Source organism: Pseudorasbora parva, chromosome 18 (assembly GCF_024679245.1).
Source record: "Pseudorasbora parva isolate DD20220531a chromosome 18, ASM2467924v1, whole genome shotgun sequence".
In the NCBI taxonomy this organism is placed as follows: domain Eukaryota; kingdom Metazoa; phylum Chordata; class Actinopteri; order Cypriniformes; family Gobionidae; genus Pseudorasbora; species Pseudorasbora parva.
The window spans coordinates 33,701,913-33,716,622 of NC_090189.1; the positions used below are offsets into that span (position 1 = coordinate 33,701,913).

The 14,710-nt window shown below is 36.4% G+C and overlaps 1 protein-coding gene and 1 long non-coding RNA gene across 4 annotated transcripts in view; one reads left to right on the top strand and one right to left on the bottom strand.

The window, feature by feature from the left end:
* Window positions 1–2,589: 2,589 nt before the first annotated feature.
* Window positions 2,590–12,186, top strand: LOC137046371 (uncharacterized). Of its 2 annotated transcripts, XR_010898946.1 has the most exons (4): window positions 2,590–3,748; window positions 3,814–3,967; window positions 4,968–5,072; window positions 11,237–12,186. It is a non-coding gene; the product is annotated as an uncharacterized lncRNA (long non-coding RNA). The 2 variants fall into 2 exon arrangements; XR_010898945.1 differs by having other exon boundaries at window positions 2,594–3,967.
* The window catches only part of LOC137046363 (gastrula zinc finger protein XlCGF8.2DB-like), a 45,459-nt gene continuing 39,922 nt past the window's right edge, over window positions 9,174–14,710 (bottom strand). Inside the window, exons 1-3 of one of the 2 annotated variants that reach the window (XM_067423550.1) lie at window positions 13,034–13,145; window positions 12,361–12,479; window positions 9,175–10,797 (exon numbers count right to left, since the gene is read on the bottom strand). In XM_067423550.1, the coding sequence (XP_067279651.1) occupies window positions 10,067–10,797; window positions 12,361–12,418 (789 nt within the window). In that variant the 5' untranslated portion in view covers window positions 12,419–12,479; window positions 13,034–13,145 and the 3' untranslated portion in view covers window positions 9,175–10,066. Of the gene's footprint in view, window positions 10,798–12,360; window positions 12,480–13,033; window positions 13,146–14,710 lie in introns of those variants that run through there. The other variant, XM_067423551.1, reaches the window with a different exon arrangement.

The window sequence follows — 14,710 nt, forward strand, 5'->3', positions numbered from 1 at the left end:
GTAGGCAAACTGCATAGGCGCCTATCCCGTCTTTACGCACTTAGCCTACTGCCAAAGGAGTCCTTTGAAAGGCAGAAGGAACGTATAGTGAAGTATATCCGCGACTTATCAGTTGTGTTTCCAATTTGAGCTTGATCTTCAGAAATGTTTGGGGGAATGTAACATTAGTTTGTGTGGACGCTACCGCACTACTTGATCAACAGAAGAGCTTCGCTACTGAAAAGCTATTTGATTGAGAAAACAGCGACGCTACCACCACGCTACTGAAAAATGTCGTTAAGCTAGTAGCGTCACTACTTGTAGCGACACTACTGCCCAACACTGGTTCTGGTGGAGCTAGCAATGTGCTCAAATCTTCTTATTTCATAGAAGTATTTCACTCTTGACTCCCTGAATTCCTTAATCCAATATTTCAAATACAAGCAGGGCAAAAAAAAAAAAAAACAATAGACCACATTATTCAGTGAACATTTTCCTCCAAACAAACAACTGATGGAAATGGTTATGAAAACTGGAACCTGCTGAGACTGGTAATTGAATTTATAGTTGGTTTGTTCATACCAGAGGATGAGCTTACATGGCAAGTCATTTTAGACCTAAAAGACATTGTCGAGTTAGTAGTTGCTCCTGTCTAGCCTAGAAATCTAGATGCACCCTAGCGACAGCAAATATAATTTGCAGCCGGGGCATCTAGCAACTCTCCGTAGGCTTGCGAGCTGGAAAAAACAAACTTTAGTCAGGCCAATCACATGGTTTATAGAGTCGTTGGGCAGGCTTAACATAATGATGGCAGAGTTGTGACGGTTCCGCGTGCTACTTGAAAACAAAGAAGCTTGTGAACAGCGGAACAGTGGTTGAATCGGCTTTGGAATCGGCTCTGGAAGACTCGAAGTTAACCTTTTCTTTGAGAAAATAACGAAGAACGGCATTGAAGTCATTCTTAAAAAAAGGAAGATGTGTTTAAAGTTTTGCCGACCGGATACAGCAAAAAACCTTCATCTATCAACTAGTCCCGCTTCAACTTCTTCGTTGCTCTGGTTGGTTGTAGCGCTATCCTATTGCGTGCAGAGAGAATTTGAAAGACGACCGTTTATCCTGCCCTTTGGATTGAGCCCTGCCAATGGTGTGTTCCCATACCCAACATCTCAAGTGATGTGGCCCTGGCTCGTCAGGCTTGCTCCTGTCTACACTGTGACATTTGCATTTTTAGATTTTAAAATCTCGGAGCAGACAAAAATACCTTGAACTGTTTCCTGGAACTGTCTTATCAAAACAGCACTACCCTCAGATGATTCATTGCTTTGGGCCTCTGGTTAGATTTTAGACTATGAGTTTTGAGTCAAAACAAAGCTTCTTTAAACAAATTTGCTCAACACAAATTGCTTTAAAAATATTGCACTTGCAGCAAAACATCAACTGATGATTGCATATATTTAATGCATTCTTCAAGCATCATTAAACCCACACTTAAGGTCACAAAAGTCTCTGAAATTCCTGTTGATGTCCTTAATGTAGTGAATGTAGTTTCAGCCCTCAAGGAGAAATTCCCAAATGTCACATAAATGCTTTTAGCTAAAAAGGTGACAAGCAAAGGAATAAATTATCAAAATTGAGTGCTACTTGCGCACTCCACTGCGGGGCTTCTAGCCTGACAAGCCAGACCCACATCAAGATGTTTGGTCTGTAAACTCACCATTGATAGGGCTCAATCCGAGGGGCGGGATAAACGGTCTTTCAAACTCCCTCTGCACGCGATAGGATAAAGCTACCAGTGCTATAACCAAGCAGAGCAACGAAGGTGAAGCAGAGCTTGTTGATAGATTAAACATTCGCCGTATCTGGTCGGCAAAACTCCGAACACATCTTCACTTTTTAAGAATGACTTCAGTGTCATTTTTTGTTCTTTTCTCAGAGAAAAGCTTAACTCCAAGTCTTCCAAAGTCGTGGTCAAAGCCGATACGAAAGACCGCCGTTCGCCAGTTTCTGTGTTTACTAGAAGCACGCAAACGCAACTCGGCCGTCATCATTATGGCCCCGCCCACCGATTCTATACACGATGTGATTGGCCTGGCAAGAGTTAGGCGATTACAGCTCAGAAGGGAATTGAGAGTTGCTAGACGACACTCGCGGGCAGATTAAATTTTCTGCCGCTAGGGTGCGTCTAGATTTCTAGGCTAGGGGGCTTCTAGATTTTGGTGAAATCCTTCAGATGTGCATTGTACAACACAAGCTGCAATTGTGAAGGTGTGGTGTGCATGGTATAGATAACATATTTTAATTGAAAGCATCACCCACTACAGAGATTTCCATTTTTGAACTTGGGGAGTTGCCTGATGTATTTCCACTTCCCAACTACATGGTTGGACCAGTGCACATGTTTACTCTGAAAATACACATCATCATTGCAGGTTGGGTTGTTTGATTATCAAATTATAATTTTGTATTTTTCATTAGGGCTGCACAATATTGGAAAAAAAACTAACACTGTTACATTTTATAACCAGCTTTGTATTGTTTAAATACTCCCCCCCTCACATTTTTGATGAGAATTTCAAATCCCCCCCCCCCCCCCCGCCCCCCAAAAGGTAAAATAGTCTGACTGCAGCACAGCAGTCAAGTATCGTTTATTCAATCGTCTATAGTCAATATGATTGTCTATTACTTTGTATAAGACTAATTTTAATAAGTAACATTGTAGTTAATAAGACAGTTACAATGAATGTTTCTTAACAAAATGATGCATGTTTATTTTATTAACTCTTTCTGCATTTTAGATTAAAGGACCATTGCAATGGGATCTCCTGTTCCTCTTTCCTCCGTGTCCTGTTTGGAGGACCAGAATATTCCCTTAAGTTTACCTTTGACTCAGGACTTCCTTTGTATATTGAAGACATGCTTTTATTTCACAGAGGAGTTCAGACTTCAGTATTTTAATCCTGATTTGAATTAATTAATTAATTAATTTGAGTTCAATGAATGAGATCAAAGACAAGAGCATTTCGAGAGAGAGTGATCAAGGTCACACTTGACAAGATAATCAATTTCCTGAAATGGAAAAACACACTGTTTCAACCCAGTGCTCAGAGCACTGGCCACACACGGCATATTAACACAGTTTTCCTAATTTTCCTCACAAGACCCATCATTATCTCATAGATCCTCCTGGCCAGAATCTGATTCCCATATTTTCATATGATGAAGAAGTTAAAGAGAGTTCATTGCAAATGGAACTTGTCTCATTCCTGGCTACAAGCTCAAATCTGTAATACTGAACTACATGGCAGAAGAAATAATGAAGTAGTCATACCCCAGGAATTCCAAACTGGAAAAAAGCAGCTATAGATCCCTAATCTTTACCCACCCTTGTTTGACAGAGCAAGGGTCCTTCTTGGGCCACTGGGAATGGAAAAACTCTCTTAAAATTAAGATTTCAAACTATCACATTAAGCTTTTTCAACTTGGATGTCCAAAGGTCCCTGTCAACTCCGAGAAAATATGCTGCAAATGTTTAAAAAAACCTAGGAGGGCAGAGGTAAATTATATTCCCTGCCACCCAAAGGGAATTACTAAGGAAAGTCTTGAAGAGGACAGGGTTAGGGTATGGCAAAATACGCAAGACGCAGTGATAAGGCAAAAAAAAAAAAAAAAAAAATTGGTGTGCACATTCTCTCAGAAGGGAAGAGTTTGGTCCAAGAGCCAACCATAGCAGATTTCCAAAGACGGCCAGCCCTGTACTAGGTAAAATGAAGTAAGTACCATACAGAGGTAAATATGGCAGATAACTTCCTATCCTTGATCTGTATTTCTTTACAGATAAAAGCTGAATTCATCAGGATTACTACAGTACCACTTTAGTCGACATTCTTTGCGCAGCTTGACCAGCATTCTCTAACAGGATCATCAAAGTCTTCCACGGTGCCAAAGGAGCTGTTCAAAGAAAGATAACATTTTGGGTGTGTTGGTTGAGGTATGTTTTACTTAAGCACTTAAACACATGTAAATATACAGCAGGGCTATTCAAATCTTACCCTGGAGGGCCACCTGTGATTTTCTAATGATCCTGAAGACATTGATTAGCATGTTCAGGTGTGTTTGATTAGGGTTGGAGCTAAACTGCACCGCATTGGCTCTCCAGGGTAAGATTTCAATAGCCCTGATATACAGTTTCTACACATGAACAGCTATTTCATAACTTTTGTGTATTTTTTTTCCTAATATTAAATTCTCAAGACTCGGGTTCGCAGCTGAGTGGCTCGACCAGTCCCCACTAGCAAACTAATTGGCTCGGGTGGGAGGAGCCACACACTTTTTTTATCAATCAGTTTCATGAGGCTTACTAATGAAGCCCAATTGAAAAAGTAGTGGTGATCCCAGACCTTTGAACATTAGTGTATGACAATGATAAAATAACATTAAAAAAAACATAAAACATTATTATACTGACTGCTTTAAGTAGTTTGATGATACATTTTTTTGTTCAACATCATCTGAAATGTTTATGTAAAAAGGAGTCCGCTTTTGCATTCAAATGTTCAGAATTTTCTTTCATCTTTTAAAATTCCTCATTCTTCTGTTAGAAAATGGCATTGATATGCATAACTTCCCTCACCTGCCTGTGAGTTATGACAGTAGACACATGAGGTAATTTGTATTGAACCTTAGTCTCAGTCATTCTAATATCTCTATATTAAAAACTGCTGTTGTTTCAGTACGGCTTTTTCAATCCCAGTTATATTCAGACTGAAAAAAATATTAAAGATTGATGAGGAATATGTTGACCCTCTCCTGAAAGTAATGGCACTGCAATCTGTGAATACGTTGCCATGTGATTTATTTTTTTGTGGAAAATTTGATGCGGCCAAGCCTGACCCAGAGTCTACCTCCAGTGGCCCCCGGGTAATTTGAGTTTGTGATGTGTGATTCCAGTGTGTGTGAGTTAAACCTGAAAATTTGTTATACCTTGCCAGACTGCCTATCTCATCATTATTGGAGAGACTACCCTAGAGGTGACTGGGCCAAAAAGAAGCACATGGAGCCATCCAAACAAAAACGGGCCTTTAAAGAGTTGTTTGGTAAGTCCTGTTACATTTTCAATCACATGATCAATTCTAGGCTGCAAGCCAGAGGACCTGATTTTATCCCCGATTTTGACCCGCTGAAAGGTTTTCCAAAATCACAGCCAAATACCCGAAATCATAGGCAAATTGGAGCTTGTGAGTGACAATCTCACAGTGTGAATTATCAAAGATATGATCAAAGAGAATCGCCGACGCCCATGAGATATTTGTCATGTTAAATATCTGGACCTGTTTGCGATTCAAACTCCTGCTGTGTAAAATGTGTTCTGACTTAAAATTACATCAGTAATGACCGACAGCCAACGAGAGAGTAAGATACAGGGCAGCAGGAGGTTCAGGAAGGACTTATAGACAGAATATCAGTATTTTAATAGATATATTTACAATTCTATCAAACAGAAACATTTGCTTGTCCAGCCGCAGCAGCAACACATTGCAAAATTATTTATTTACCTCAAACTCTTTTTGCAGAACACAATCCTTGCTCCCTGTCTCCCCAACAATTTCGTCCTCTATAATATTTTTTATTTTTCTCATTTTCGCTACAAAACAGCGCACAGACAATTTTTGCAGTTTATCATTTTTAATAACAATTCCAGTCTCGAGCAAGAACTCCAGTCTGACGCACGTGATCTTGTGTTGTTTACTTGTCACATCGCACGTGTGTTTGGTTGGGAATATTGGGGAACATAGTTTGTGCACCAGAGAGAGAGTTGTCGGTGATTGTTCCTCCTGTACAGTCATGCAGTGTGAAACCTCCTGTCGCCGATCCATCATGCAGTGTGAACACAGCAGTGACTGAATGCTAGATAGTCATAGAGTGTGAATACAGCACTGACCCAACGAGTTTAAAAAATTGTGCAGTCTGAACTTGGCATAATGCACACCCCACCAGGAATCTTAACATGAAATTAACACGATAAATAATTTAAAGATTAAACATCAGAAAACTTACAGAAACGCAATCTTTAACAGAATCCTAAGCATTGAGTGAGTTGTAACAGCGATCTATAATTGTTAACGTTTACAACATAAGAAGAAAACATGTTACTATATTGCTTCAAATAATTTGAATATTAAAATCTCTACGTTTCAATTAGCCCACCTGTGACACCACTTCTGGTCGGCTCACATCACTAGCTGGAATATCTGCATGCTCACAAAAGGCTAGCTTACTTTATCCTAGCCTACATTCACTTTAGAATGGCGTGAATGGCTCTGATTGCAATATTAATGGTATATATTAACAGTAACTTATACCTCAGGTTTTAAGCTTGGTAGTCAAATGTGTGTCAACTGTGAAGTAATGTCATCTGTAGACTGGGATGTCACTTCAGCTGTCGGTATCATGGCAACGCATTCTGTGTTGCTATCTTGCTAGTTTATCCGAAACAAAGTTTGTAATTTAGCCTAGCCTACTGACTGTGTGGCAAATTGACTCGTTAGACAGCGGAGGCAGCATGTGGGTTGTTGTTACAAATAGGAATGGCCATGATTAATTGATCATTAAGAATTTAATTGATTACTTTAATTTGTTATTGATTAATCTAATGCAGGGGTCTCAAACTCCCAGCCCGCATGATGATATTTTGTGGTCCCCCTACTTGACATCAAAGTTTAGTGTTAGTGCGGTCTGTGCGTTGCTCTGAAAACCTTTTTTTGGCGGAGTCTATGCGTGTGCCGCATGTGAGCGGATTAGAACTCAGAACATTTGAGATGATTTACTAAAAGTATATTATTAGACCACTGAGGAACTCAAATATAAGCAACCGATGTACGTATTTATTCACTCATGCGAAGAATCTCGGGACCAATAATATATTTGAGAATTAATGCAAATATTGTTTGCAAATAGTCCCAAATTGATTATTTCCCATTAGACCTAGAATTTCGTTCACTGTTCTGTTTGACCTGTTTATGGCCTTGCTTTGAAATAGTCTATTATTTTAAATAAAAACATTTATTATTTCAGTATTGCATTTCAGTAATAATTGAATTTCTATTGACCATCACACACCTGTGGGTAATAAAAAGGTGCGAAGGACGAAGGATAACCAGATCCAAAAATCTCAAAAATATATTGGCAATATATATAAAAATAAAAAACGAGTAGGCAAGAGAAGCCTATATGAACCATTCATGTTCAGAAAGGAATGTTCATGTTCAGAAGAAACATTCATGTTGAAGAACTGTTAATAATAGAGATTGAGAAGATTGGATCAGTTGTGCTTTTTTTTCGTGGAAAATTTGATGCGGCCAAGCCTGACCCAGAGTCTACCTCCAGCGGCCCCCAGGTAATTTGAGTTTGAGACCCCTGATCTACTGCATTTTTTAAAATCTAATGCAGGTTGCGTTGCGTTGTGTGAGAGTCTTGAAGCAAATCAATTAATTTCACTGTGTGGCAGCAATTCAATATTTTACCACCAGGGTGCAATATTTGATATTGGTTATCTGTGATATTCCGTTTTGATTTCAAAAGAAAAATCATGAATATGTCACGGCGAAGTGTGGCATTAGACCATTCTGATGTCTGACCCCAGATCATGTCAACCTGCTTATATTTCTCAAGAAAAATCAGTAATACTTTAATTAAAAATTCTCCTTAGTATTGTAAGAATTTGTAAGAACTCATTTTACCTGGTGAAAAAGAGCTTTGTTTTTGTTTTCAGCGAACCATTTCAGTGCATACGACTTTAAAGGGTTAGTTCACCCGAAAATGATTATTTTATTGATTACTCACCCTCATGTCGTTGGAAACCCGTAACACCTTTGTATATCTTCGGAACATGAATGAAAATATTTATGTTGAAAGCTGATGGCTGAGAAAGGCTTCAGATAGGCCTCTATTGGCATTCAGTACATTGATGATTGAGTGATGATGGGAATGTGTATCAATGCAAGCAACCATATTCGAAATCCGAAAGGAAATTCTAATTGTTAGGTTACTTCAAGAGGTTGCAATAAGAGGTTCCTCTTTGAGGCTCTCATGGATTTGTGCACAGCAAACCACACACTGCAAAAAATGCTTATCGTATTTAGAATTTTTTCTTGTTTTAAGTCCAAATATATAAAATTTTTATATTATGACATATTTTTATGACTTTTATGACATAAGATTTTTGTTCTTGTTTACTGGGGGAAAAAATCTAAATGAAGTGAGTTTTTGCTTAAAACAAGCTAAATTATCTGCCAATGGGGTGAGAAAAATTATCTTATTTCTGTTTGGGACAGAAAAGATTTTTTTTCTTACCTCTTTGACAGATAATTTTGCTTGTTTTAAGCAAAAACGCACCTCATTTAAAAAAATTTTTAAAAAGATATATAGAAACAAGACTAAGAAGAGCATTTTTATCGTGCAAACTTTCCTTACCTCTCTGCATACAACGGCCTTACTAATATGCGCTTCATCCCTGATATTATTATTTTTTTAATCATTTAAACATGGTACTGATCAAATAAATATGCATGTGGATATAGCAAGCAAAAGAATCCTCACCTGACATGAACTGCAGCCTTCTCATCTTCAGGATGCTAGTTGTCATTTTGACAATGTCCTCTTGATTAAAAGATATTCACAGTAAATGAATGTTCCTGCGCTGCAAAAATAAAATACTTTTCTTGTCTTGTAATTTCCAGTCAAAATATATAAACATTGTTAAATCAAAGTGCATTTCCACAAAACAATGACACGTTCCTGGGGACAAAAGAAAAAAAGCTAATTTAAATGCATTTTTCATTTTGCAAATGATATGTCATATAGGTTAAGAAAAAATACTTAAGTATGAAAACATTTGTGCAGCATCAATGTTTAAATACTTTATTCATTCATCGCTGGCACTTTAAAAAGGGGGACGAGACCGAAACTTTGGGTTTACCAAAGAAAACCTGCTACAGACCAGGTTAGGTTTACAGAGTATGTTATCCATTGTGGACAACAGTTTAACTTTCACAGTTTAACTTGGATATTCTATAAGCGTTTCACTTTTATTTTGCCTGTCCCAACTTTTTTTGGCCAAATCAAAAACAAAATTGGTTTATATTTATAAAATACAATAGTTGTTCAGTGAGAACACAGAAATCATTTTGTCAGTTAAATAAAGTTGAAAGAATAAAAATAAATAAAATCACAGATTCTTTATTTTATTGCATTTTACATTTTCCTTTAATGTAAATGGAAATATGCACCTTGTAACACTGAAACATAACAAATAAATATAAAAGATCCAGTCAAGCACATACCTCTGCAATAAAAACACACTGCTTTGTAATGCTAAAATTAACCTTTTAGGAATATTTTAGAAAACAGAATATGTAAACAAAATAAAATCATATATACTTTTCCAGAATTGGAAATCACAAAAAAATAAATGTTATAGTTGTTAATATTGCATATGAACCATGAGAAAATCTAATCATTTACCTGAAAGTTATGGATCAGAAACACTTTTACATACAAGTCCGTAGACTCGGACATTAATAGCACTGTGGCGGTAGCCTGACAAGCCAGACCCACATCAAGATGTTTGGTCTAGAAACTCACCATTGATAGGGCTCAATCCGAGGGGCGGGATAAACGGTTGTCTTTCAAACTCCCTCTGCACACTATAGGATAGTGCTACAACCAACCAGAGCAACGAAGGTGAAACAGAGCTCGTTGATAGATTAAACATTCGCCGTATCTGGTCGGCAAAACTCAGAACACATTCCCTTTTTAAGAATGACTTCAGTGCCGTTCTTTGTTCTTTTCTCAGAGAAAAGCTCAACTCCAAGCCTTCCAGAGTCTCAAAAAAGCTTCCAAAGCTGATTCGAAACGCACACAAACGCAACTCGGCCGTCGTCATTATGGCCCTGCCCACCGACTCTATAAACAATGTGATTGGCCCAACAAAAGTTTGGCGTTTACAGCTCAGAAGAGTATTGAGAGTTGCTAGACGACATTCGTGGGCAGATTAGATTTGCTGCCGCTAGGGTGCGTCTAGATTTCTAGGCTACTGTGGCGGCTTCCCTCCACTATGAAGTCTATCATGATGTTTCAGGTTTCCTGACTGAGAGAAACTCTTTCCACACAGTGAGCACGTGTACGGTTTCTCTCCCGTATGAACTCGCTGGTGTGTTTTTAAGTTGCTGGATATAGTGAAGGTCTTCCCACAGTCAGAGCACATATAAGGTCTCACACCAGTATGAATGCGCTGGTGAATGTTTAATTGTTGCACATGTGAAAAACTCTTTCCACAAAACGAACATACATGAGGCTTCATACCAATATGAACTTTAAGGTGTGTTTTTAAGTTACAGTAAAAAACAAATGTTTTATCACACATATCACAGCTGAAGGGCTTTAGTCCAGAGTGAAGTTGCAGATGTTTGGTGAGAGTACTTTTGGATGTGAAACTTTTTTCACACTGAGTGCATGCAAATGGTTTATCTCCCGAGTGAATTCTCATGTGATCATTAAGGTTTCTTTTCTGAGTGAAACTCTTTCCACACTGAGTGCATGTGAACCGTTTTTCTCCAGTGTGAATTCTCATGTGACCATTAAGGTTTCCTTTTTGTCTGAAACTTTTTCCACATTCAGTGCAGGTGAAAGATCCTTTGACTCCAGTTTGTTTTTGTAAGAAACACTTTTCAAACTCTGAAATGACTGTGCTTCCATCTTCATTTGTGAAATGATGAGGTTTTTGAAACGGATGTTGTTTATCTTCATTCATTTCCATCGAGTCTAAAATAAACATATCAAGTTCAATTAAAATTCTTAAAATTCAAATAAAGAAGGACAAATAAGAACAAGAAATATACCAGGGGAGCCACAAGCAAAAATCTAGTCAGTGTTTCTGTTTTTTTTTTTTTTTTTTTTTTTACAGAAAAGTAAAAATGAAAGAATCAATAAATAAATACATGTGGGAATAAATAAAAGTAAAAATAAATGAATGCATAAATAAATATAAAAATTAAAATAAATATTAAAATGAATTAACAAATAAATAACTAATAAATTAAGGGAAAGATAATACAAACTTTAATTTGAGTAAAAATTATTCATTTATTTTATCAAGTTGTTTATTTTATTTATTTTCCTATTATCACATTTATGCATCTACTTATTAATTTACATATTTGTTTATTTATTCATTCATTTACTAATTTATTTATTTCTGCAGGTTTGGTCCTCCGTCCAGCTTCAGTGGAAATCTGAACAAAACGCTGGGAGACCCAGAGTGTGCATAGACCCTACAGTTTCAACTGAACATTGAGCCTGACAAGTGCAAGGTGGTCCTTCAAACGTTGGACCTTTTTCAGAGCAGATCTCCTGTCAAAACAAAGGTATTTAATTACCTTAAAGAGCTACTGATGAACTTTGTCGCCAACAAAGAGCTCTGTGAAGAGGTGTGTAGTCAATACATCTCACATGCTCTGTTGCCCCATGAGCTTAAGACAAAAGTCTTAAATCAGCTGCGAGCAGCATTCAGTTATGTTGATTAAAAGCTGAGTAAGTGCAGCATGGACAACCTGGCATTGACATTTCTCAAAGAGGTTTGAATTTTTGAGCCACAATTCATTGGTGCCATTCCTGGCTTTTCCTCACTAAGTGAGGATGAGATGACAAGATACATGACTAAGCTGGGTCCAGAAGCACTTCGAGCATCTTTGAGTGACCTTAAGACTTTTTGGGTAGGTCTGCAGAATAGGCTTGCACTACAAAGATGCAGTTTCCGACTCTGCAGATGCAGAACGCTTCAACAGCATATATATATAAACTTGATCTCTTCAATTAAATGTGCTCCTCTACTTGCCCCTGGTCTTCCTGTATTACAATTAGAAAGTGCAACTGTCTTCTGGGAATGGATGATAATGTTTGACAGTTAAATGTAATTGACCAAAACCAAAACTTTATCATAAACTCAGGCAGTGCATTACAGGTCTATTGTAATGACACCAATTTTTTTTCTTTTTGCCAATTACACACAGTATGCACAGAACAAATTACTACACCTGCTGTTAATGTTTACATGGGTCAAGTGGGAAAATTGCCCAATTGTTGTTTTAAAATTGCATTCATAAGTTTCAGAATTTGGTAAGAGACCAAAATAAACATGCTTATGCATTTTGATTGTGATTTGTGTCATGCATGACAATTGTGCATCTAACATAATACCTTATATATGTATATACTATGTATATACTACCTTATACTATGTAATAGTAATGCCTTAATTATATATTTTAATCGCAAAAAAAAAAAAATCCTGAAGGGACTGACAAGAGAATGAAGGAAAATATCAACCTGTTTGTTCATCTGTATCTTCATCTTTTATTCTGCAGGGTTCTTTCTCAAACTCCATCTTTACAATAGTTGTCAGTAGCTTCTCCTGGAGTAATTCCTCCTGCTTGATTCTTCTTCTCCTGTAGGGAAGATGGGAATATTTCCCCAGCACTTAAACTTTCATGAACGGCTGTGGCAGTGGCAACTGACCGAGGGTGTGAATTGCGCGGCAGCGGTTGCTCAAATAACATATGCTCAACATCACAATGTTGATCAGTCTCAATTATTCATGTTTTAAGTGTTTTGCATAAACTGTCACATAAACAATATCATAATTTCAGTTTCAAACTCATCTAACTCACATTAACTTACATTATATATTGATATTGATCATAGACTGATTCAGTTAAAGAACAAACAATATGTCTAAAACGATGCAGTCTTTGATTGCTGATATTGTTACACCTTTTGTCTAGCAGGTTTAATTCATTAATTATATGAATAATGCATAACCTTCACAAATGGTAATGTGAACAACGATCTTAAGTTTATGCGCATGATGTGCAACTGTTAATTTAAAAACAGACATGAAATAAGCAATCATTCTTTTTATAACTGAATCAAATTAATACGGTAATCACCAAACATTTGGGTCTATATTTTATATGATAAATAATACAATGATTGTACTTACAGTTTTAAAAACACAGCAGATATAGCTACAGCAACATTAACGGCTTTTAATCCCCCCACACGCACTCGGGAACGCGGGCGATCATCTTCGGTATTTTATTGTTGTTCTTTTCCGAATGTGAAAGCAACGGCTTGGGACAGTGTTGCCACCTCGTGGACAAAATAATTTGATACTTATATTCTGGGCTGATTTAATGATTTGAATATAACTCTTGACGCCAACATAAAGTTAGATGGCAGCCTATAAAGTAGCCCATTATATATAAAATAATAACCTCACAATCAAACTGAACTCATGTGATTTAGGAGAACAGACCCATGGGGAGAACATGTTAGCAAAACATTGGGAGAGCATGTTTTTTTTTCTTTTTTTTTTTTCTTTTACTATTAACCAATGCTTAAATTCCAACCACAGTTTAGCTTTATGTGGTCTACTGTCACCAGAAATGGTTTAACCACAGAATGCACAACCAAGATATTTTGCACAATGTGCTACCAAACTGTGTGTAAAAATAACTATGAATTTGTCCATGTAACCAGCAGGACCAAACATGTACAAATCAAGAAAAAAAAAGAAAAAAACGACACCAACCAAAGAAAGTCACAAGCCATTGAATCAAGACAGACAAAATTGATATCTCAATTTGTTTCCCATTATTTCTAACACTGCATCTGAAAATCTTTGTCTGTCTTGATTGTTGATATATATATATATATATATATATATATATATATATATATATATATATATATATATATATATATATATATATATATATATATATATATATATATATATATATATATATAGTAACTGAACATCAGGGGCTTTTTTCAAGCTAACAATTAATTTTGTTTGTAGAGCTAGCAAGTGTAAACCACAGCATCAATTCTCATGCCACTTAGATAAAGGGAACATGCGTTTTTATTTCCAAAAATGTCATTTGGGGTCAAAAAGAAAAGTTAACAAATGAACAACTTTTTTACTCTTAATATGATTGACTAATTGACAGAAGTAAAAAATAAAAGGCTGTACATTAATGTCACCACCATTAAGCTTCTAAATTAATTAAACAAAATATAATTTTATTATCATAATTTAATTTTTTTTTAGCAGATTTTGTATGGTTTTGATTATCACAGTTTCTAAGTTTGTGTCAGTACAACAGATTTTCCACTAGATGGTGACATTTGTTTTAATTTCAACCACAATATATTGTTCATTGTGGTTCAAGAAATGACTCGGACTGAGTACATTCATTTTACTATTTACTCTGAGAAATCTAAATATCAAGTTCAACCAGTGTTCCCAATCTGACTCTTAATATGCAGTTCATTTTAGTGCTCTTAACTAACTGAAGCAGTTAAATAATCAACTTGTCTTGATTAAATCAAATTAATTTAAAAAATAAATCAATGTTGTACATAGTGGAAGTTATGCGTGCATTCACACACATACAAGTTGAGTTGTGCTATTGTACTTAATAAATGTAAACAAAGGGTGTAGGCCTTATTGAATCGTTTATTTTAGACATACGATTAACAACAAACTCTGCTAAAATAACTATCATCCTTACTAACTATTTTAAAAGATTTTCTGACGTCACACATATTTGCACACATTCACACATTTAATCGATGTCTACAGCAATCAACCCTCATTAATATTCTTTCAGCT